This window comes from Mugil cephalus, chromosome 11 (genome assembly GCF_022458985.1).
Source record: "Mugil cephalus isolate CIBA_MC_2020 chromosome 11, CIBA_Mcephalus_1.1, whole genome shotgun sequence".
Lineage (NCBI taxonomy): Eukaryota > Metazoa > Chordata > Actinopteri > Mugiliformes > Mugilidae > Mugil > Mugil cephalus.
Genome location: NC_061780.1, coordinates 25,809,381 through 25,834,736, shown reverse-complemented (window position 1 = coordinate 25,834,736; position 25,356 = coordinate 25,809,381). Strand labels below are relative to the sequence as shown.

Here is a 25,356-nt window from a genome sequence, read left to right as displayed (position 1 = left end):
AGAGTGAGCATAACATGACTAAATGAAACGTATTTAGTCTCTTGTGCTATCCAGTGAAAATTAATATATATATATATCTAAAAGACGTATCCAAGTATAAATGTAGCCCACTGTAAACCCAAACACACATCTAATTAGTCAGAAGAAAAACAAAAACACATGCGGTTCAGACTTGTAGTAATTCCTCGCAGGCAGCTAAACCACACATGAAGAAGAATTCTTTCTCTGGTTTGTGAAATATTTTCCCCAGGTCATGTATTTATATGCAAATAATCCCCTGGTTTGTGTGTGAGCTCTTTGCTGTTGTTAGGTTGGCATCCCTGCTTCTGTATTTTGCATGCCTCCCTTGTCTTCTGTTCCTTGCAAAGGACAAAAGGTTAGTAAAAGAATTAATAATGAATAAAAAATCTGCCCATGATGGCAGAATGAGGCTCATTAATAAAATAGAATGCAACTGTATTGTTGTAATTCCTCCTGATTGCCAATAGAGGTCTGCAAAGATCAGTTATTTTATTCTTTTACATGCATGTAATTGACACGTTTAAGTCTAAGAGAAAATGTATTTTCAGAAATGCTTGTCACCATAACTGTGTTTTAATGTCTTCACTGTAGAAACATGTACTTGATATGACAGATGATTATTGTGAGGATGTAGATCATTAGCTGGAGGGTAAAGTCGGCTTTACTTACTGTGAGGTGCATGATTTTTCATTCTGTGATTTTACATGTACTAATAACATTGTGAATGCAACATCTAATTGTAGCATGTAACTACAAACACATGCAGTCAGTTAAATGAATCATTAATCTATTGCAATGTGAATTTCTTTCCTACATTGTCTGTGCATTTGTTTTCCAGCTCTGTCCAAAGTCAGAAGACCCCCCTCCCACCCTCAACACACACACACACCACCACCACCACCACCATCACCCCAGAGGAACTGCCGGCGATTAAATGTAGGAGGATGAGGATAATTACAAGCCATCGCTATATTCAGTCAAGTCTCCAGTTCCCAGTTCTGCTGCCTGCCATCCTCTCGCTCCCAGCGCCTCGGCCACGGAGAGTGTGAGGAAATGATTTTCTCTGCTCACCAAGAGAGAGCAGAGAAAAAAAAAAAAAAAGATGGCGACGGCCCACATGAGCCAGCACCAGGGAGGGAAGGAAAAACTTACAGAACCCATGATCGTGTCTGAAGCATTAAACAGAAATTACTCAGATTATTTATTACCTTTAGAATAATGTAAGAACAGTAATATTCTTCACAGTAAGTATTCAGCTATAACATTTTTGACACAATGTTTTGGTAGAATAATAATTGAATGGCCTTTTTTAATCGTTATACAGTGTACAGCAAGATTGGAGAGTAAAAGCTGCAGCAGCTTCTAAAATATGTCACTTTTCCGCGTTTCATAGTGCGATAAATAAACTTTTTGTTTATTAGCTTTTAACCTCCTGAGACTCCAGCTTTTGTTCGCTGTGCATTTTTAATTTCTCCAAGGTATTTGGGATTAGCAGGACCAAAGGCGTAAGAACAGGAAGTCCGTGTTTTTGCTTCCTTTTTGAAATGTTTAAAACTGTGACACAGATACACGTTGTTTCATTTTCGATCAAGTCTAAAATCGCTGCTGTTGGTTTGAGTCAAGTCATTTTTAGTTTCAGACGTTACGAGCGTCTGAAGAAAAATAATGCATTTGCTGCAGACTATTTTCAGCCAAACAACTGGTGCACAGGGGAGTGTTTCCAGCAGCAGGATGCTCTATGTGAGACTGATTTAAGATCATTTACGAAGTCGATGTTCAGCCAGGGCAAAAGTTCTGCTGCTTCATGTGTTTATCTTTTCCATTTCTGAAGATTCATCGGGCTCTGGAGTAAAGCCAAAATAAAGACTACGGGCAGAATAAAGCTGGATTTAGGCCTAGATCAGACATAACATTATGACCACCTTCCTAATATTGTGCAGGTCTCCTTTGTGGTGACTCATCAGAGAATGGACATGAGCCTTCTGAGGGTGCTGAATGCTGTTAGTGGGGGGCGTCTTTGAGGGGAGGGGGGCCACAGATACTTGACCAGTTTGGGATCCAGTGAATTTGGAGGCCAGGTCAACACCTTGTGATTTTCTTTATGTTTTCATTCAGTCGTTCCTAAAGTGTTTTTGTGTGTGCATCCTGCTGGGGATGGCTGCTGCCATCAAGGAGCGTCATTGCTATGGGGTGGGGGGGCTGCTCTGGTCTAGGTGGGTGCTACATGTCCAAGTAACATCCACATGAATGAAAAGTTTCCCAGCAGAACACTGAATTGTCACAAGATGGTTTAAATGTTATTTACTTCTTGTGTCAGTGGTTCTAATGTTTTGGCTGATTGGTGTGTAAACTAAGCTTAAACCTTTAGAATAATTCTCTGCTCCAAGAAGTCATTCATTAGCCTTGTTTCGCAAACTTGGCATATTTAACCTCCTGAGACCCTGCGTCCTCATACGGGGACATTATTATTGCAGCTTATTCTGCTTCATTTAAACCCGTCGTCCTCGTTAGTGGACACTTTAATCTGTCATCTAGTGGTAGCAAAGGATCAATACACTTAAAAACATGATAGCGCATTCATTCTACAGACGATCACAGGACAGAAGTGGATGAGAAACAAACAAACGTATTTATTTATGCTTATTAACGTTTCTAGTTTGATATGACGCGCAAAATTTAACAAATTTTATCAATAGCAAAAGAGCTACAACCTCAGTTAAACAGTTTTATAGTTTGTCACTTTATTATAATATAAATAAATGAAATAATCCCAGTGTCCACATATGAGGACATTGTTTTTGTTTGTTTGTTTGTCTGTTTTTTCAAAAACTACAACTTCCAGTTGAAAGATGATGCTTCGCTTTTATACTTGGAAAAATTAAAAATGCAAACCTCAGGAGGTAAATATTTATCAAATCAACAAACTCCAAATGTCTCGATTTGTATTTGGATCATTAAACAAAACACTTCCAACAAACTTCTTCATAGAGGAATTCACATATGGAATTCACTTCCTCCTCACCTGGTTAAACTTTCTCCAAGGTCATTTAAAAATCTGTAATAATAATAAATAAATAAATAAATAATTGTCTTGGGGAAATAGTTTTTGTCTGTTCCACTTCTGTTTTCTGTCTTAATTTCTTTTCTAAAGTTAAAGGTTAACTGTTGGGCGCCCTCCTAAAAATCAATCAGTCTACATCCACTATCATCGTAAAAGGTGCCAAATAAATGAAATGAAAGAAAAAACACGTGCATCCACAAAGAGTTAAGAATTTAATTATTTGTTTATTTATTAATTCATTTATGTATTTCTATCTCCAGATTCACCCACCCGAAAAATATAAATTCCGGTGTATTCCAAAAAAAAAGAGGAGAAAAAAAAGAAAAAGAAAGAAGAGGAACAATGGCATCGTCATCAACCGCATCAAAGGAATTATTCAACGAAATCAATGTGGCAATAATTATTATCATTATTACAATAATATCCACATTCATAACAAATCCAGATACAACTGCAATACACTCTTCAACACCACTCTTCCATTAATATACACAAAATCCCCAAATGTCTGTCCTGTCAAAAACAACAATAGAGGAGTTTTTTTTTTTTTTGTTTTTGAGTTTTTTTTTTTGGGGAGGGACGGGGAGGAGGAGGTCGGGGTGGAGGGAGGGCTATGGCTTGTCAAGGGGTATGAAGATGTGTGACCGGCAGAGCAAATGGGTCTAAGGTTAGTAAGAGTATAAGAGGGGAGGGGGAGGCACACTCATTTAGTAAGGACCTATACAAAAACAAGCAAGAGATGACAGTTTCCATGGAGGGATTTACCCGCCCGCACAAAAATGCCAGGCGGCTCCACGGGAAGCAGAATTTGGGGAACGAAAAAATTTCAAGAAATATATAAGGGTTGTCGGAATAAATATATAACTCTGAATGACAACCGCTGCAAACATACACCATAGGAAACCCAAAGTGAAAGTCAGATACGCAAGAACTCAAAATTCTTTCAAAGGAAAGTAAATGGAGGTTTCTGGAAAACAAAAAAAAAAAAAAAAGAAAAAAGAAAAGTCTTAGTCTATATATGTACAAACATTGCTTGGTCACCCAGGTCTACTTAGAAAAGCTTTTTAGTTGGTCAGAAAATGAGTGCAAGCTTTAAGATTATGTGAGTTAATTCCTGTGTGAGAGCTTGTAGGATGCAGCTTTTAAGTGACAGAGCTCGCTGATATTATATATTGTTGAGTCTGCACACGCGGTGCCACCGATAGACGTCGGTACATGTAAAAACGTCTCCGTGCCTCGGGATTGGTAACGCGAGAAGGCCCAGTCGTAGAAAGAGAGAGAAACATTAGAGGAAAAAATAACTGTACACTCTGCATATACAAACAAACCGTATATACACATAGACATACCATATATACACATATATCCAGTATATACACAGAGATTTAGCCGCGGTACGTACGCACACACGTATGTACAAACACATTCACTCGTTTCAGCGGGACCTCTAACATGTCTCTCTCTGTCCAGTCAAAAAAAAAAAGAAAAGTGGCGGGGATTTCAACTCGGATCGGTGTCAGCGGAGTCCGTCCATACAAAGAAATGGAGGGAGGGGGGGGGGGGGGGGCGCACTGAAACCAAGAGTTCATCCTCCGCACGGTTGGAAACTCCACAGACAAGTAGTACAAAAGTAAGAATGTCCTCATCCGTTTGGCTTTCACATCGTCCGTAAATGGAGAGCTCCATGGCGATGGTGGCGAGAGAAGCATCCGGACGCTTCTCTGCGTTTTTTTTTAACCGTTTTTTGTTATTTGAGCGATAACAACCAAAGAGGAAGGAAGGACGTGCAAACTGTCGTGAGGGGAGTAGGTAAAACACAAAGTTTGTCCCTTTCCGTCGCGGTCCTGCAGGGCAACGCGTCTCTCCACCAGATTGTCTCAGTAAGAAAAGTTAGTTCATATAAAACGGATTATTTATTCGTCAACTTCCATTAGATAGAGGCGTCTATCTATATCAAGAAATAAAGATCTGCTCCGGAAGGTTTCTGACCAACAGTTTCTTTTTTTTTTTTAAAGAAGTAAGAATAAGCAGTTTGTCATCGTAGAAATATAAATAATAACATTCAGTCCCGGTTTCTCAAAGTCCTCAATGAAGCCAGAGTTTTTTTGTTTTAGGTTTAGTTTTGTTCAGGAGCGGTGTTTCACTTATTATTATTATTATTTTATTTTTTGTTGAATTAGGCTGTGCATATTTAGTTTCCTTTTAAAAATCAAAGTCTGAAAAGAGGAGACGAACGGAAGAGCTGGAAACTATGAGTCGAGATCAAGTGGAGTTAAATAATATCTGTGAGGATCCTGGATGAATAAAGAGTGGGATGGATGGAGAGAAATTTGAAAAGTCTACAAGATAGATAGATAGATAGATAGATAGATAGATAGATAGATAGATAGATAGATAGATAGATAGATAGATAGATCCAAACGTTTGGAAGCAACTTCAAGTTTCTGTTCACAATACCTTTCTTAAAAACCAGTATGAATTCTATGAATTTACTGCATGATCACACTTTGTTTTTATTGATATGAACCATTTTCCTCAGTTTAACTTAAGTTCAGGGTCAACGTCAGGACCCCAAACTGATGACAGATAAAGTAGTGACCCTCTACCTACTGTATCCGCTCTATATTAAACTCTACATAGTTCTATCTATAAATAAACATTATTATTATCATTTTGCATTCAATATTAAACTATTCAAATAATACACAGGTTCAGATACTGATTTATTTTTATTTCAAACGTGCAACAGTAGGGTGGCCGTGCAACTGGCGTAAACATAAACACACCTGACATGAACATACATATAAGTGTATGTGTATGAAATTAAGATAAAGTTAAAGAAAATAAAACTCATTCTGTCCTCAGTAGTTTTCTGATGGGAGCTAGCTGCACCGTTAGCTTCTCTTCTGCTAATATTGCACCCTGACTGAACAGGCTTTAAGCCAATGGGAGGGAACCTAACAGAGTCTATGTGGAATATGCAGCCTCATGATTGGCTCAGCAGCGATATGGGCGGGGCCTATTGTGTACAGGAGGCTTAGATGAACAGGTAAAGTGTGGCGCTCCGTGTGAAACTTTGAACTGCTCCTGTATCACTGAATGAGTGAAGTGTTGACTGACAGATCACATCTTTTGTCTCCATTTATCTCTTTACTAAAATATGTTGGATTCATGTTAATGTTTATTTAGGGAAATTTAAATTTGTGGGGGGAAATTAAAACATATATATAAAAAATGTCTAATCAACCAAAGATTTTGCGACCCCTCTACAGTACCTCCCTGTGCTTGAGGTGAACATTAATGTCGCCAGGCCACTGCTGAATAAATGTCAGCACAAGAAAAGAAGAAAGGCTTAATTTTAGGGTCGAGAAGATTTGCAGGAACTTCAGTGCAAAAGTAAAAGAACAAATCACAGTTTGTATTATTCACTTTAACTCTTTGGCTTTTGAGAGTCTGCATAAAAATATACAAATATCCCTTGTGGAACGAATGCCTCATTATATGTCACGATGTTGTTAAAGCCAGAAAAACTCCAGAAAATACCTGATAATTATAGTGAAAATGTCTTTACTTAATAATCACGTTAAGTAAACCAAGACCATGTAATTTGCTCTTGCTTCCAAACTTTTGGCCTGTATTATAGATAGATAGATAGATAGATAGATAGATAGATAGATAGATAGATAGATAGATAGATAGATAGATAGATAGAGAGGGAAATAAATGCTCTGAAAGGAAATCAGCTTTGACTGAATTTTGAAGAGAAGTCAAGCACCTTTGAAATAGATCCTACCCGCCCCTCTCTCTCATCGGGAGCCTTTTTCTTTCCTTTCTTTTTTTTGGCCTCCTCTGTTCTGCTGATAGATCAGACTGACTGCATAGCTGTTCTTTGCATGCTCGGCAGGCGAACAAACACCAGCGAACTGTACGTCCAGCCTACCTTTAATAAGTAAAATGTAGATCCAACCACGAGGCGTCACAGACATTTAAAAAAAAAAAATCTTCTCATCAAATCAGAGAGAGAGGGCCCAAGTAAAAAAAAAAAAATAAAAAATTAAAATAAAATTAAAAATCCCAGCATTTCCTTACATGGTCCGCTGGGGCTCTGCACCATCCTCTGAGCAAAGAGACTGGGACCAATGGCCCAAGTTCTCCCTTTGTCAGCCAATCGCGTCGCGAGACAGGGCTCTGGACATTTGGCCATGCCACCCTGTGGACTGCCGATGGTGCATCAGCCAATTAGGTTCCACATTGTCCTCCATGAAGCTTTGAGAGTGGCTAGGGGGAGAAAAAAAGGGGAGACAGAGAGAGAGAAGAAACGGGGGAGGGTGCTTGATCAGGTGCTTTTTGAAGCTATTTGAACGAGCGTCGGAGACTCTGCAGATCTCTGTGTTCAGCTCTGAGGCTTGTTTACCTGAGTCACTGAGGTATTGTTTCACAGCAATTGTTAAATTTTTCTCGATCATGTCGTTTTGGCACGTTCATCCCCTCACCTCACGCTTTAACATTCATCACACAAGTCATGTCACAAGAAAGAAGAAGAAGAAGGAGGAGGAGGAGGAAGTAGCCCTACGTGACGTCTAAAGGAGACGCTCTTTCCCTGCGCTGGATGACTGCTAGCATTATTGACATTTGGTGGCTGGACAGTTACACATTCACTGTTAATTATGAGTCTAATCTAATCTCTAGCGGCCGTTTTATTCGACCTCTGACACGGCAAAAGTCAGATGATGTGTGAAACTCTCTCGGACTCCTCTCGGTTCAACCTCCACATTTTAAACAAGCCGAGCGGTCGTTGCTGCAGAGCGACGCCGGAGCGCGAGGCTACGAAAGACAAGAACAGATTCACATCCAGACAAACCTAACGAGAGACAGTTCATACACAGGATGAAGGGACATGGATACAAACATTTCAAAGTGTGTTTGTGTGTGTGTGTGTGTTTCTTTTGTTCGTTTGTAGCATCTGACTCGTGAGAAACAGAGCAGCTCTTTTCAAAAATACAACAAGTAACGTTTCTCTAAATGACTCTGTTTCACCTTTTTTATCTTTTATTATAAATAGAACTTCAAACAAAACAAAGAAGCATTAAATAAAAGATTTCTAAGAATTAAGATTATCATATATTCCTATTGTCTAAAGCAAGGCTTTATAAAGTGCGTTGACTAGCTAGTCTACTGGCCGAAGGATACTCCATATATATATATATTTATTTATCCCAGGCACTTAATGGCAAGCAAAGCAAAATGGTTGAAATGGTCTTTTAAAAGGACCTCTGCAATGTTTCCATTTACAAATGTTAACTTTACAAAATGTGGTAAAATGCAGTGCAAGCCCAAAAAGTGAAAAACATTAGCTGGCATTAGTATTTATTTACACTTATTAGATCCCTCTTCTCCTGCATGTGAACACAGTGAAACCAATCCTTTTTTCATTTAAAAGAAAAACAAACACTTTCATTTAAATGAACCTGACTCAGTCTTAAAACTATTAGTGAAATTAGCACTTCGGGGGCTGTGAAAGTCGCCCGTGCATTTGCTGATCCGTCAATTTTGATTAACTGTTAGTAAAACCAGAGATTGGAGGAGTATGCGTCTAAAAATAATATAAAATAAAAACAGATGTGGAAACCCCAACAACCCCCCCTCAGACAACAACAGGATGCACAGAGAACAGGGACACACATAGAAAACACACGAGGGTGGGGGGGGGGACAAAACGTGTCCTGTCAAAGACAAACTTGAGGAGAGAAAAGGACAGGGGGTGAGTCATGAAGGAGGCAGTGCTATGGCAGACACAGACAGCTGACTTGGAAAAATGGCACCATTTGTTTCTGTTTAGCACCAGTTTTTTTTTTTTTTTTTTTTTTGAAATCACATATCGGTTCTGAGATTGAGAAGAGAAAAATTGCACGAGCTCAGTCCAAAAATACAAGAAGTCCCTTAGATTGAAAAAAAAGAAAAGAAGGAGAAAAAAGTTTGCGAGAGCGTCTCCGGTCGCTCGAACCTCTACCGATCTCTCTTCCTTTCCCTCTCTAGTGAAGCTAACCTGGGATCCCCGTCTCCTGGCGTCTCTGTTGGAAAAACCCTGTTGAAAAACACTCAAAGGCACTAAGGAAGCCAGACTACGTCGCCACGTCTCCGCCGCCTAGCCGAGTTGCAGGACATTAATGCGTCTACGTCCATGTGCGAGTCAGAGGCTACCAATAAGCTAGCTCTTCTCTCGCTAATGGCTACCGTGAAGTCTTTGGGGTGCAAGACATTCTCTAGTGCTTGATCCCTACGTGGATTTAGCTTCGCACGGAAGGCGGTGAGTGCACGGAGCTGACGTTTTCACGCGTGTCAAATGTTTGGTTTGACAGATTCAAAGTGTGTGATAAAGCATCAGCATCTCGTCCTGCAAGACTGATGCTGGTCTGAAGAGCACAAGTGTCCGTTGAAGAGCCCTTTACGTTGTGTGTCTTAATGTGTCTTTCGCTGCACGGAGGCTGTGTGGTAACTACTCGTCTCCCGCGCACATTTCTTCTCTCTCTTGCCCCCGGGGGGGACAACACGGATACACATGGGGACTTCTTTCTTTCTTTCTTTCTTTTGTTTTTTATTTAAAGAAGTGTCTCGCTAAATGGGAAAAAGACGGTGTTTTCATTTGTGTCATCTCTCTCTGATTTGGCTCAGTGTTGTGTTTGACCTACTCCCCCTTCCTCTGCTATGCCTGTGGTTGCGGTTGCCGTGGTTCCGGTTGCCTGTGAGGTTGCCATGGAGGAGGATGCGTGGTTGCCACGGAGCTCTCCATTCTGACTAGGATGTTGATGAGGAGTGGGTAGAGAGGGAGGGTCTACGGTTTGGGGGAGGACTCCATTGGGGGGCGAGCTGTCAGAGGAAATGCCCAAGGAAGAGAGTCTGAAGCCTTGATCGCTGGTTACCGCTCCTCCTCCTCCTCCTCCTCCTCCTCCTCCTCCTCCTTGTCCTCCTTCTCCGCCTCCCCCTCCACCTTCAGTTCTCACACCGGGGTCTGCAGAACCCAGGGAGGAATGCTGGTCCTCCTAGCGAGATATAGAGAAAGAGGAGAGGGGGGGAAAGAGGAGTGGGAGCAGGGAGAGGTGGTGGTAGGAGGAGAGAGGCCATTCAATGAGCGATGGGAGGGATGTGAGTGGCAAGTTGTAAAAGGAGATGTCCAATCAAGAGGGAGAAAAAAATTCACATGTCGGAGAGCAGTGACAGGAGGGGAAGGGATGAGGTCGGTTTGAGGCGGAAAACATCGAAAAATAGAGAGGACGGGGTGAGGGATGAGGACATGTAAAAGAAGCATTCAAAAAATGTGACGAGGGGTTGGAGGAAACCACACGGAAAAAAAGGGAAGAGACACAGAGAGAAGAAAGAGAGGGTTACGAGGTCGATGTGTGACGTACACCGATAGAAATGGCGGCACAAGGAAAGAGGAGGAGATGAGGGGGAGTTAAACTTCCTCAAAGGATCCTGATCCTCTCGGGGGCGAGTGGCAAAAAAGGGGGGTGTTGTGTCGGGAATCTTTGCCAATATGTCCATCAGCTGGAAATATCTTACAGACTACGGCTAGCAGCACTTAACTGTTACTAAAAACATGCAGAAAAATAAAAAAGGGCCAAGCCACATAGAGGTCAGCGTGCATCCTAAAGCCAAACCTGAGCCAGAGTCACCAACCAAAACGTCGAACCCGAATCACGTAGCAACGAGTTGCTAAGCGTGGCTAAGCTAATCCCGGGTTGCAGCTTTTGATTAGCGATCGAGTCAAAGTTTGTTTTTTGTTTTTTTTTGTTTTTTTTTACTTACAAATAAGTCTCATTATTAGTTTATATCAAGCCTTCACTCCCGGCCGCGTTCACTGACGTCTGTGTGGGAGCAGTGGGAAGAGAAAACAATCGTGTTATTGTGCCAATAGACAACTACGAGGACGCTGCTGCTGCAGGAGTTTGAATAGAAAAGTTTTAACCATCCGCCCTGCACCGCACTCGGTTTGTTCCTGCTAATCACAGAGCTTTGTGAAACCTGTGAGAATGTGCACGCACGACATTAAATACCACTTCAACGCTCTCACGTACAAGAAAGTATGAAATACTGTAGCATGGATGGAATGAGCTGCTGCAGAGGGAGGAGGCGACAGGAAGGAGGAGAGATACAGTCGTTCGGTCTGCATCCAGTCGAGAGAATGAGTCAAAGAATCAAAGGAGCAAAAAAACAATCACTGGATAAACTGTATCTGATGGGTGAGTCCACTGTGCGTGGGAGGTGTTTCCATTTCACTTGAGAGAAAAAAAAAAAAAAACAAGAAGAAAGAAAAGCAAAAAATAAAAAGAATAATAATAAAAAAAAAGAAGAGCCCAGTGTTGGGTGTGAATTATTGGGCCTTTTCTCTTCTCAATCAGAACCAAAAAGGAATGAAAACACTTCCAGCTGCTGACTGGTGCTACACACAGTTACAGGATGCCAGTAACATGACTCCACCGACTCCACTTGCTTCGTTATTCTCAAACACAACCAACAGTGTCGTTTAATATCCATGTGTAGACCAGGCACACATGTCTATTAAACTCAGGGATCGAGCAGCTGAACAAAGACATGGCAAAATGTTTACTGACATCCTTTTTTCTTTTTTCTTTAAAAAAAAAAAAAACTTACCAAGCTTTGCTCCACTCTTTGTGTGTCTGATTACTTGGTGCATTCAATTACAGCTTGGTGTGTGTCGTGTTTTTTTTTTTTTTTTTTTAATGCTAATGAAAATTGTGGTTTTGGAGACAGAAACACAAAACACTTAGTGGATTACTGGGATGTTAGGCGTCTAGGAGATGATGCAGAGAGAATATATATATATATATATCGTACACACAGAAAGTCTTACCCATCTCCTCCAACCTCCAATCACTCCAATTTGGATCATGGGTGTCTAGAGAAAAACTGTGAAATCTTTCTCCACGTTTGAAAATGCAAGAACCTGCAGTTAAGTGTTGGTTGAGATCAATTTGTTTATCTACAGCAGAAGAAATAAATAAAAAAATAAAAAAGCAACTGCTTGCCAGGTGAAGAGCTCAGACTTTGACGCAAATAAAAACACAAACATGTCACACATCTTCAGACGCACAGGTAACAGCTGGCCTACCACTACTCCAACAAATAACAATATTAATAACTCTAATAATACGTCCCAGATGCCAAAACACAAACACTTAAATATCAGAAACACGGGACACACACACACACACACGGACACACACAGAGACACGAATTAAACACAGGGAAACATGTGCACGGTAATCAGTGTTCTTTGGAGGGGGAGGACTGGGTCAGATACGGAGATTTCACATAACTGTTGATCAGAGCGTGTTCTGGGAGGGATGAGACGTGAGAGGATGAGGTTCAGGAGAGCGGAGCCAACAAATAAATATGATGCCTTTGAGGAAAAGAAAGCACAACATGATGGAAATAACACAAATATCTGAGGTGACTCTCATCAACGAGGACGGTAATGTCATCGAAATCCATGTCCTTGGTTTATTTTTACACCATTAATTGATTTGGATTTGTTTGCATTAAAGTTCTTTTTTTTTTTTTTTTTGCATATTTAAAGTTGAAGCCAAAACATGAGGTGACGATAATTAAATGTGATGAAGAGCAGAATTTTGCAAATGCCAACATCTGAATGGAGCCGAACACAAAAAATAAATCAATGGCAGCCATTGATCGGTTTGTATTTTTGTGCATTTCAACAATAAAGTTGCCAAGAGTAAAGAAAAAAATCACCTCCTAATCATAATGTTGGCATATACAGCATGTCAGGGGATCGCTGGTTATGACTGGACTGTGTGTCAGAGGAAGTAATGACATTTTAATCTGTTCTTTATGTTTCCGGCCGGGCCTGGAGCTTAATTGGCCGTAGTCCGTCTCCGTTCATTAAATCCAGTTCGAGGTCTGTCACAGAATATTTCCAGAGTTACCATGTGAATCGGAGACAACGCGGCATTGATTGTGTTGGGACGGATTAAAAAAAAAAGATAAATTCTATGTTTTTACTCACAAGTCTGAGAAAATGAGACGTTAAAACGCCAGAAATAAAAATATATTTTAGGTTAAAACACATACGCTGTTTGTTCTATTTTTGTTTCTTTAAAAGTCTCTTTTTTTTACCGAATCGTGAGCGGAATCTCATCCTTATGAACTTTAATAAGAAATACTAATGATACATGTTTGTCAGGTGTCATTATTTTCTTCATTTATAAAAGTAACAGAAGACAACCTGTCTATACATGTGTATATATATATATATACATATGAATTAATTCTAATAGGAAACATTTGCCTTGATGAAATACACAAACCTTTTGTGGAGGAAAGTTGGGAGCTGATTATACTGAATTAGTTTACAACTCACATTCACTTTCTGGTACATTTGTTCATTTGCAAATTTAGTAATATTTTCTGCTGTTACTATTTTATTTTATCCTGTTTATATTTTCTTTTCTTTTATTTCTAGTATTTTTTTATTTTTAGTTATTTTATTTTTATCTTACTAGATTTTATTTTATTTATTATTATTTTTACTATATTACCCTCTTTTCTTTTTTTGTGTGTGTGCAACTAAGCTACTGTGACCAAGTAATTTCCCTTGTGGATGATTAAAGTTTATCTGCGTCTAAGTCTAACTAACTGGCTGTGATTGGTTGCACCCAGTTGCATGTGGATGTATTTTCTTCTTCTCTGTGTTGGTTAAACCGCGGCTCATAATAACATCTACATGTCCTACTACTGCCCTCTGATCCCTTTAGAGACGAATGCTGCCTTCAAACAGAACTCATGTTTACTTCTCTTTTCTTCTCAGGATTTTACTTCCCAGCCCACTGAGACGTTTCTCGCCAGCTTCTCTGCTGAACTGATGATTGTAGGAGAAAGTTGTGAGTTTTGAGCTGTGTACAGTTTGCTGATACTACTTTTACGCCACAGCGGTGAAAAAGCTGCAGTATATTTATAAAGATGATGATTATTAGCCTCCAGAAACTGAGTCAAACATCTTTTTTGTTATTTTTTTTGTTGCATTTTGTCCTTTTATCATCTTAGAAATACTGTGAAGATCCGATCGATCCTGTCGTGTAAGGAGGCTGAGGTTCTGATTCACTCCTTTGTGTGACCTCGACTTGATTACTGCGATGCCCTTTTGTCGCGATCGCCACAAAGACTTGGCGATGTGCAGATGGTGCAGAACACTGCAGCTCGTATTCTGACCTGAGCTGGTAAATACGACCTGTGTTGGCCTCTCTTTGCCTGCTGCCGTGTCACATCAGGGCTCATTTCAAGGAGCCTCTGGTAACTGTAAATCACATATCTTATTGGATCTGTGAGCTTTTAAAAAAAACGGCTCAAGACTCATGTTTTTAATCAGACTTTTACATGATTTTAATTCTTATTAACTCTATTTAATCACATTTGAATTTTATTTAGTGTTTTACATATGTTATGGTTAATTTATTTACTTTTATCACCTATTTTTACTGGTTAAAGGGTGTTAAATAAACGTATCTATTTATTTTAATTTCTTATCATTTTAGTCTTTTAGTTCTCCAGTGTTTCCTGGCGGGGGCCTGCCATGCTCAGGGATGACTGCCCGTGGGGGGCGTCCCTTAGGTACCCTCGGCCCCCCGCTCTGCATTTAGGTGTGTATTTGTATGCAGACTCTCAAAAGTTAAAGAGTGAACAATGCAAACTGTTTTTTTTTTTTTTTTTTGTGACTCTTGCAAATCTTCTCGACTGTAAAACTGAGCCCTTCTTTTCTTTTACTCACATTTATGCAGCTACATTAATGTTTACCTAAAGCAACACAGAATACACAGAACTCATGCCGTTGTTTTTTAGAAAGGCATCATGCAACTTGAAGTTGCTTCCAAACTTTTGGCCTGTTCTGTAAAGTTAAACTTTGATTTGATTTGATTTTATGCACCAGAACTGGTCCGCTGAGTGTTGCTGGTGAATGTGCCTTTTCTTTCCGTGCACCAGTGTTATGGAACAGTCTTCCTCAGGACATTAGACAAGTTAAAGACCCATCTATTTACTGCTTCTTATGAGACTTGACATGTTTTTTAATCATATAAACTGTTTTATTTCTGTGTCTTTGTTGTTTTTTATGTCTCATTATTTGTTCTCACTGCCTGTTAAACACTTTGATTTAAAGCGCTTTATAAATAACATTATTATTATTGAAGATGACACAGATATGTTATAATTCTTTATACTAGACGAGCAACACTCGCTGCAGCATTAACTAAATATTAAACAACGTTTTGTTGTCCGCCCGCCCCACAGGACCATCAGTTACCTCTGTCCAGTCATTCTGTGACAGACCTCGCTCCTCTGACTATAAAAATATGGGGACGTCGGCCTGAGGAGAGTTGACGTGGTGCTGCGTACGGGACAGGGACGCACACAGAGAACAGAAGGAAAGAGGCAGCAGTCATGGATGGAGAGTGAGAGTTTGCCGGCTTGTTTATTACCTGGGTACTCGGGGTGGGACAGGCGCAAGACGGGGCTGCACTAGGATGGACTGACGCCTCCCCTAAGAGAAATCACCGTATCTCATCAACATAGGAGGAGAGGAGAGGAAAGGAGATGAGAGGAGAGGAAAGGAGGGCTTAAAGCGAGGAGGCAGGAGGAGGAGAGGAAGAGGAGGAGGAGGAGGAGGAAGAGGCTGAAGGCAAAAGAATAAGGGAAGAGGCTTGTGTGCAAAGAGGGGAGGATTCAGAAGGGATGTGAGGGTTGAGGAGAAACAACAGCCACCCAAAACAGATACAGTGCACGACACAAAGTGAACAAACACATAAATAAACACGTATAATGCTTTCCAAAGGAATGCAACAATACACACAAACAAACATCATCAGGTCACTCAGCAGCCGGGAAGCGTTAGAGCAGCGAACATGCAGAAAACATGCTCATAGGACAAGAGAGACGCGTCTGCATCTGAAAGCAGCTCATTAATAAAGTCTTCACCCGGTTCAGAGTAAAAAACATGCTCATATCAAACATGCAAGTATCAACTCTACGCAGATATCAATACGAAAACAGAAATATACACCAGAAATATACCCAGCGTCCAATTTACATCAACATAATATGCAAAAACAGACACATAGATAGAGATAGAAGAGAGAAAACGATTTTAACATTTTGCTAAAACACCCCCCCCACACACACACACACACACACACACACACACACACACACGCACACACGCTATAAAAACTATATTCAAGAAGATGCAACAGTAAACACAAATAAAACCAATTCAACTTTTGATTGAATGAGACTGTGATGTGAAACTCAGGAAGCGATTTTCTCCGTTAAATCAAAATCACACAAACATTCTCTGAAATAGAATAAAACAACAAACAACCCTAAACAAACGCATCACTACAAGTCCAGTCGACTCTTTTCAGCTTATTTAGAAATATTTCTAGATTATGTTAATCATGGACAACATGCTGGATCTGACTAAATCCTTTTTAAGTAAAATGTGCAAAACCCCCTTTTTCAAACAGATTAAAATTATATATATTATATATATATTTCAATGAGCAAGCCCTGCTCATACATTAGTGTACTTACTATGAAAATCATGCGATTAATCGCGATTAATCATTTTAATCTGTATCTCAATATCTCAGTTAATCACTAATAAAAACTTTAACTCATAATAAGTTTTTATAAGGAAACATTTAAGACTTTTTAAAGCCATATGAGGTGAAGTCAGTTCTTTTCAAAGCACCATTAGCTTTCCAGTGGCTGAAGTGTAGTTTTATTTTACATATTAATGAGACTAATATACTTTGTATATTCTAGATTTATATATAAATCTTATAATACGGACTGGGAAGGATTATGACGTCCTGCACCTGTGACATTCTGCACATTTTTCATCCATTTATATGACAGCAACACAAGCAGACTCTCCAGAGAATCTCCAGACAACCACAACAGGCTCTTAATGGATTATTATGAAGTTGGTCTCTGGTTGATAAATCCTGACAACTTTTAGAATCACAATGAGTCATGGTGAGCGTCAAAACAGAAACCAAAAAAAAAAAGCAAACATCTGTTAGGAAGGAGGTGATTTAATTAGAGGCTTTTATACCTCATAAATATGAGCCGCAGCAGCTTGGTTTAAATCTGGAATATGACACAGAGGCCATCAAACACATCAAGCATGACGCGAGAAAACTTTTGCTGCGATTACAGAGTCATCGTTTAATATTTGCAGCCCGAGAGAAAACGTTTTTTTTTTTTTTTTTTGCTGACAAAGAACATGACTCACTGTGACTCACTGAGATTCTAAAAGACCAAGACCTTTTCTTTTCAATGCGAGTCTCTCTTTTTTCCCTCTCTTTCCTGTATTTATTTTTGTTGTAATCTGCACAAACACAAACTCATATACTTTAACTCCTAACGGCAGAGACTCACGTCACCATCCTACGCCCCACGTAGGACGCGATGTTTGCAAAATATAAAAAGACTGCTAGAATACACGCAATGCAATTTAAAAAAAAAGGAAATAGGAATCAAAATAGAATGTAAAAACCTTCAGTTTTACAAAATGTATAGTAGATTTTCTCTGTTTAAATCACAGTGATATTATCTCTGACAGTGACCATCGCTGTGGCATTCTGGAGCTTCCCTCTTCCCTCTTGGCATTGCTAATTATTGTTTCCTCCTCTCTGCAGCTTTGAAAGGCACCTAGAAATCTACCGCGAGGCTTTTACTTTGATTTTCCGTGCAATTAAGCGAGGAGAACTCGAAAATGTGACCCAATTAAAGGAGGAAGGTATCAAGCTGTTAGAAAGCATTGAAATGTGCCAAATGAGCTCGTAGCGATAGGCGAGGAATTTCTGCAGGTTTCATTCTCGACTCTGAAACACATTCGCAGAATTAAAATGAGCCTTTGCTGCAGCTGAAGGCGCGAGGCACCTTTTTGGTCGTAGCCATGTAGTATTAGCAGCTAAAGCCTCAATTCATAACACATCTGAACAAAGACATGGTGCAGAATACTTGATGTTTCTACACCATCAAACATCTGTAAGTTTACTTAGAATAAAAATCCACTAGACGCCTTCAGAACTTGCTTGAGCATCGCTTGCGTTTTTCTTTTCTTTTCCATTATGAAAGCCTTAATTTGACCGGTTCTTTCACTGCAGACTGCAAATGGGAAATACTAATAGGTAATTCTTTGAGCGGAGGGGCCTCTGTGGATCATCCCACAGATACTTAAGCAGTTTGGGATCTAGTGAATTTGGAGGCCAGGTCAATACTTTGTGCTGTTCTTCGTGTTTTTTCGAGTTGTTCCTAAAGTGTTTTTTGTGTGTGCATCCTGCTGGGGATGGCTGCTGCCATCAAGAAGTGTCATTGCTATGGGGTGGGGGTGCCTGGTCTGGTCTAGGTGGGGGCTACATGTCTAAGTTACATCCACATGATTGAATGCCAGGTCCAAAAGTTTCCCAGCAGAACATTGAATTGTCACAAGATGATCAACGTTATTCACTTCTCTTGTTGGTGGTCATAATGTTGTGGCTGATCTATTCAACTAGAATGGAAGCCAGACCAACTTCTCGTAGCCTCATTTTATATATATATATATATATATATATATATATACATACTGAAGAGTTGGTCTGGAGGTTCTACGTTGGGAACTGATTCTGCTCCTCCTAAAATCTGCAGGGCCAATCAGATCTTTGGGGGCGGGGCTTAATTTGAGGACTATCCAGTTGAATGCAGAGGTTATTTCTTACTCATTTACACTCATATTCTGGTAATAGGCCATTCTGCATGAAGAGTTGTTTTAGTTTTGTGTATTAAAGCATAGTTTGATGTTCCTACTTTCCCCTGAAATAAGATTTTATATTTCTACATTGTAGAATTGCTACTTTTTTGACATTAAATATTTGTATTTAAATATTTCCTTTGCTCCTGGTGATAACCATCAAGAAAGGAAGAATTATTATTTTCATTTGACTGTGAGGTTGCAATTAAAAGGAACTGATGTGGAAGTCTCTGTGTATGAATGCTCTAACTACCAAAATAACACACTGCATATATATATTTCTATATACACAGACATGTATATGTTCACACGCACAGGCTATATTTGCAGAATGACTCATGCTTGAGGGTGGGCTTCTTCAGTTTGACGGGATAAGCAGAGCTGAGAGCATGAAATGAGAAGCTGCACCACCACCACCACCACCACCACCAAGCTGCAGACTCCACGGGGAGACTCGTGCCCCTCGGCTCGAAGTCTTTTCACCCCAGCATGCTCGGACGGCAGAAACATTCGGCAGAGGACGGCTACAGCGTCACCACAGACCCAGGTACGCTCGCAAAAACCCAGAGCTACAGTCAAGACATCTCCACAGCCTGAGCCGAGGAACGCAACCAGCAGCGCTCGTCCCTTCGCTCCCTAAAAGCTCCCTGGTATGCTGGCAGACGGATGGCAGTCGAACCCAAACACATGTGGGACAGGTCAGGGGACGGGGGCAAGACAGTCAGAGGGACCACACACAGCAGACAAAATCATAACAGTAGCAGGGGAAGGGGAGGAGGAGGGGGGTTAAAGAAAAAAAAAGAGAGGACAGCACGGGCCACCGAACGGACTCGACGAGAGAAGAAGCAGTCTCACAGACCTGATCAGCGAAAATCCTGGTTTTTGGCTCAATCATGGCTCCTCCCCTTATCTCATCCTCCACAGCCATGAGTCTTGGAAGCAGAGAGAAAGAGAGAGGGGGAGAGAGAGAAAGGGGGAGGGAGGGAGGGGGGTGACAGAACAGAAAGAGAGGGAGTATTATGAATTCAAGATGATACTTAACAAAGAAGCAGGTGCATCTCCAGCATCTGAAGAGAAGATGCTGGTCGCCTGCATCTCAAAAAACCCTCATCAGTGTTTCCAACCCGCGCCAGGCTTCATCAGCCACTGCCAGTTTTTCCTTTTCTTTTTTCTTTTGGTGGAGCCTTTTCTCTTCTCCTCCCTCCCAACCACGCGGGATTTATGAAAGGATTTTCTCCCCCAATTTAAGTTGTGTTCAAAGTGTAAATCACGGCCAAAAGCGCGGACAATTACGCGCCGGGGTATTGTGGAGCTTCGGAAACAGATCCCGATCATCCCCAGGGAATTGGTCTCCTTGCATAACATGGACTGACCACGGCACGGGTTGGTTAAAATCCTTTGACTGATCATTTCAAAAGACAACGCTTGCGGATATGTACGAGCGAGAACCCTGCTGCAGTTTTCACGAGCCAGCGGACGGTGCAGGTTTCCCAGAGCTCGTGATTATCCCGGTGCCAGGGATCTAATCCAGATAGGGTCAGTCAAGGATATTTCTCACACTGGGTTATCTCACAGGCAGCTAACACAGCCAACTGGCTAAACTGTGGCTATTATTATCTGTAATAGAAGTTACTGGGAATAAATAGACATCCTAAAAATACGCTAGCACGGAATAAGTTTGCAGGAATATCATGGTTTTATGTTGTGGTCGTGCATTCATTAAGCCACCAGTCCAATCAAGCTGGCTGACAGGAAAACACTTAATTGCCGCCATGTTGTCAACATAGCAGCGAGCGCACCGCCAATCAAGCTGCGGCACCCGTCGTGTCACTCAAAGGCTGCATTCACGGCACTTTATTAAGAACACAGAGGCACACGTTCGACAATAAAGAACGAAATCCCACAGGTGAAGTTTCAAACATAAGCGTTTGGATGTTTTATTCCATAAATAGTGTACAGTGTTGAGAGTTATTTTACAAAAAGAAGAAGGAGGAGGAGGAGGAAGAAGAGGAAAAGAAAAGAGTCAAGTCATAAGCACAGACAGAAATATTAGCACTGTCCCAGAAAACAATGGAATGTAACATGGGCATACAGCATTAAGATTCTGACATGACTTCAAAAAGGCAGACAATGATTCATGTGGGTGATATGTTACAAAAAAAAAAAAGAGTTAAGCTTCATATATATCCAGTTGTACTTCAAGTAGTGTGCTTTTGAGGTCAAGTCGTACATTTAGTCAAAACAAAGTGTGTAACATGAGGTCACAATGTCGGAATATTTTGCTACAGAGGAAAAAAAGGCAAAGAGACAAATAAGATGTAAAAGAAGTTAATGCAACGTCAACGGAGACAGACCTGAGTCAAACAGCAGCTGCAAATGCCTTCTTTCTTTTTTTTTTAGTTCTAGTGCCGACAAGCGCAATTTATTCTTTGCATTGAAAAAAACCCTTACCTGTCGGCGTCTCGTTGGTGTCGAAGCAGCAGCAGCAGCAGCAGCAGCAGCAGCAGACCCCCCTACCCCCCCCACCCCGATAAAAATACAAAACACAAGAACGATTTGCAACTAAATTTGACGCAGGTCTGTGCAGGAGTGAATATAAACCCTTGGCTGTTGCTACGAGCCATGTCAATCACACACACGCACACACGCACATCAAGCCATCACCACTAGGAATTCAGTTGCAAGATTTAAACAGAAGTTTTGCCGTAGTACAATCTATACAGCCTATCAATATGTTCCTGCTACAGAAGAGAGAGGCAGATATACCGACACCAGAATAGTTTCTATAATCTCTGGAGAGGAAAAGGACAAAAAAAGAAGAAAATAATAGTAATAAGAAGAAGAAGAATAAGAAGAGTATGGTTTCCCTTTTTAATGAGAATATTTAAATCATACCGTGACTGCATAAGTTAAATGACAGTACTGTCTCACTTTCTCAAAGACGACTATTCTGAATCACCACGTCACTGGACACCACCAATGACGGACTGCAGGTCAAAAGTCAAGCATATACAGCAAAATCATACAGCGATGAAGGAGAAAATAGCTTTCTTTTTTTTTTTAATTAATAAATAATATCCATTGCAGTCTTTCATTTAAAATGCAGAGAAATTCACAAACACCGTACAGGGAGGAGGAAGAAAAAGAAAAGAAAAGAAAGAAAGAAAGAAAGAAAGAAAGAAAGAAAGAAAGAAAGAAAGAAAGAAAGAAAGAAAAGGCCCAAAAACAAGTTGAGTAACTGAGGAACACACTTTGCAGAACACACGGTTGAGAAAGAGTCAAAGAGTCGCGTCGTCTCTGTGGTACTTTACAGCGCTCCAGGTCTTTATGCACTCTGTTTAGACACTGCTTTAGACGGCACCTGGTTTTAAAGATTTTGGCAGGAAGTCACTGTTTTCTTTCATGCATACAATACACACCGATCCATCAGGATGCTGCACAGACAGCATGTGTATCGTATCTGTTATTATTGCGCTCGTCTTGCTAAAAAGTTAGCTATTGCAATTGTCAAAACGGTTTAAAATAATCAAAATCTCACTCTCGATAGAATTCATATATATATATTTCATATAATACTATTCTTATGGCTCTTAATTTTAATATGCTATGAATTATAATTAAAAATAGATTATTACTATGACAGGTGCAGTTACGATTCGTTTCCCACTCTACTGCCAAGTTCGCAGCTTTGAGGGAAGATAAATAATTTAATTCATATTTATAGTTAAAATATTTTGACAAAAAGAAAAATAGGAGAGCCTGTAGCCGACTAATTGGATCTCTAGCCTAAAGGAAAAAATATATATAGATATAAGTGCTACAGGTAAAGTGGACTCAGTGGATTTCCCCTAACATGACCTAAAACTCAACATGTGGCTTTGGTTTAAATTAGACTGTTGAGAACAGAAAGAATACCTGGTCTAATGACAGATATTGGATTTGTTCTGAGCTTAAGGTTTTTTATGCACAGAACATTAAGGCTTCTCTCAAAGAAAAAAATCTCTGAAACTCGAAACACAACGCTGAAGAAGTTCTGCAGATTTTCTTTTTTTTTTTTTAAGCCTACACGGGAGGTCGACTCCTTTTTGCAGAACCTGAGCTCGTATTTGCATCAACGTAATATATATGTATGTTTTTTTAAAAGTGAGAAATTTAACAGAAAAGTCAATTTTAAGATGAAACACAACATAAGGCTATGGTTGCACTTGTTGTTTCGCTAAGATTCTGGAGTCCAGTCGACCCGGTAGGATGGCCTGAGACGATGCCGCTCGGGCATCTCTGTCCACGTTTGTACGTCTTACGATGCCCCTGGTGACGCGGCCTGGCTCAGTGAACTGTGTGTAAAACTGACTTGGAAGCATCCAGATCTGCTACTTAATTCATCCTTGTGTAGTCAGGTGGTAAAAAAAAAAAGGTCACACAAGTTACAAGTGCAAGCCTCGAAAAGATCTGTTTCCTGCACACGATGCTTCACGTGTGCAGCAGATTTGCTGTTTTCAGATTGAACTCCTGGGGAGAAGTAACCGGTGGTTTTGCTTTAAGTGCTCTGATAAAGTTTGTGTATTATGCGGCATAGCTTGTCTACGCCTCAGCTCTCGTCTGTGGCGTTCTTCCCTCTTCGTATATGTGTGCGTGTAAAAAAAAAAAAGAGAGGTATTAGTCCACAGGTTCACTCTGTAGAAGCAGTCCTTCAGTGAACACCTTGGTTTGAAATGGAAGAGCTAATATTAAAACCACGGTCTTCCATAGTCCTGTGCCTGCGCCTGAAGGTCCAAGAGCGATTCTTTGAGTTGAGTTAAAAAGTGCAGACACGTTTTCATCAAATTTTCAATCGTCTTGCGCTTTTGAAGTGCATCGATTGAAAATGAAGAGGAATCATTTCACATGACGCCCAGATCCAGTTAATGGCAGAGCTGTGTTCGTAAAAGTGGCTGATGGAGGACAAATGATAAAGGAGAGGACTGGTGGGGGGGTGGGGGGTTTAATGGCGGCTGTGGTTATATACAAGGTTAGGGCGTTAAAGATGTTTTCCCATAAAAGATGAGCAGGACTCTCTGTCTTCATTCCATGTCTTCTTTCCTGGAGTGGATCAGAAGTGGCAATATTCTCTGTCACAGACATCCACCCAGACCACAGACTGTTATAAGATGTGAAAATACTCTACTATTGTCTTTATAGAGTCTTTAAAACTGAAACAGCTGGGCAGCATCACTAATGAGCCGCCACTGACGCTGAAGGAATCCTTAAAACCCGGCGACTACTTTCATCTGAATACGGCTAAGATCCGATCGATCCTCCGCTCCTTTCCCATGAACTACTTAATTTGTGAGTGATCGATAAAAACTAAAGACTAAAGCACTCGGACGCCGCTCCGCCACTATCTCACACGAGCTCCCGGTAAATAAGGACTCGGCTGAAGCTCCTCTCCGCGGACGTCCAAATGTGACGCTCTTGAATAACAAGTCAACCAAGCTGTGAGGTTATGACAGCAGATTCTGCTACAACAGGAGCTTTTATGCAGCTTGAAAAGAAGCGACCGACGAGGGAACGGGGCCTGCATGCTCATCCGGGGAGATATGGATCTCTGGCCTCCGTATCATAGCCTCTCATTTAATTTGTCACTCGTTACACGTCTGCTGCGTTGGCTTTCAATATATACAGCTCCCTGCCTCGCTCCCAGCGCTACAGCACTTAATGAAAGTGAAACCAGCCTCCTAGCCTGCAATAATCTCTGCCAGATAACAACCTCTGGTAAATAGATTCTTATTCCAATATGCAATAGATGTATTTTAGGGAAGAACGGCTTCAAGCTCATGTTTTCAAGTTGTTAAATAGAATCAAATGTGCTGTCAATCAATTTGCTTCCACTTAATCCTCAGAAGGATTTAATTAACAGAAGCAATCAGAAAAAATAAGTGCATTTTTCCACATATATTAGAAAAATGTGATATATATATGTATATATATAAATAAGTGCTACAATAAACAAAATAAGAAGAATGTGGCCAATGTCTGTCCTATAAAAGGCCACATGATGTCTTAGCTGTCTTTTTCCCTCCATCCCAACAACAGCCTGCATTTACCTGCTAATTATTCCTTTAATTTGGGAGTCTTTCTCCACTTGCTGTTGCCGTAGCCTCCGCTCACTGTCCTCCAGCCGGTTCTGGTACTGTAGGAGGATCTTATTGGTCTGCTGCTCCTGCGTGAGGAGCCTCCGCTCGTACTCCTCCAGCTTTTTGTGGGACATCATCAGGCGCTCCTTCAGGGAGTTGATCTCCTCCTCGTACTCCCGCACCTGAGGCACAGACACGGAAAGGAGGCGGGGTTAGTCGGCGACGTGGGCGGGCGTTTTCCGTTCAGCCGCTGCAGCAGCACCTGGATTTGTTCTTTACCCACATTCACACAAACTGAAACGTAGGAAACCACCTTTAAATAGTCAACGTTA

The 25,356-nt window shown here is 40.7% G+C and overlaps 1 protein-coding gene across 12 annotated transcripts in view; it reads right to left on the bottom strand.

The window, feature by feature from the left end:
* Positions 1 to 6,689: 6,689 nt before the first annotated feature.
* Positions 6,690 to 25,356, bottom strand: part of syngap1b (synaptic Ras GTPase activating protein 1b) — a 163,578-nt gene continuing 144,911 nt past the window's right edge. For 6 of the 12 annotated variants that reach the window (XM_047598693.1, XM_047598695.1, XM_047598699.1 and 3 more), the window contains 3 exons: positions 24,995 to 25,206; positions 19,771 to 19,843; positions 8,951 to 10,122 (listed from right to left, as the gene is read on the bottom strand). In XM_047598693.1, the coding sequence (XP_047454649.1) occupies positions 9,751 to 10,122; positions 19,771 to 19,843; positions 24,995 to 25,206 (657 nt within the window). In that variant the 3' untranslated portion in view covers positions 8,951 to 9,750. Of the gene's footprint in view, positions 7,361 to 8,950; positions 10,123 to 13,676; positions 15,654 to 19,770; positions 19,844 to 20,818; positions 23,991 to 24,994; positions 25,207 to 25,356 lie in introns of those variants that run through there. The other 6 variants (XM_047598696.1, XM_047598697.1, XM_047598698.1 and 3 more) reach the window with 5 other exon arrangements.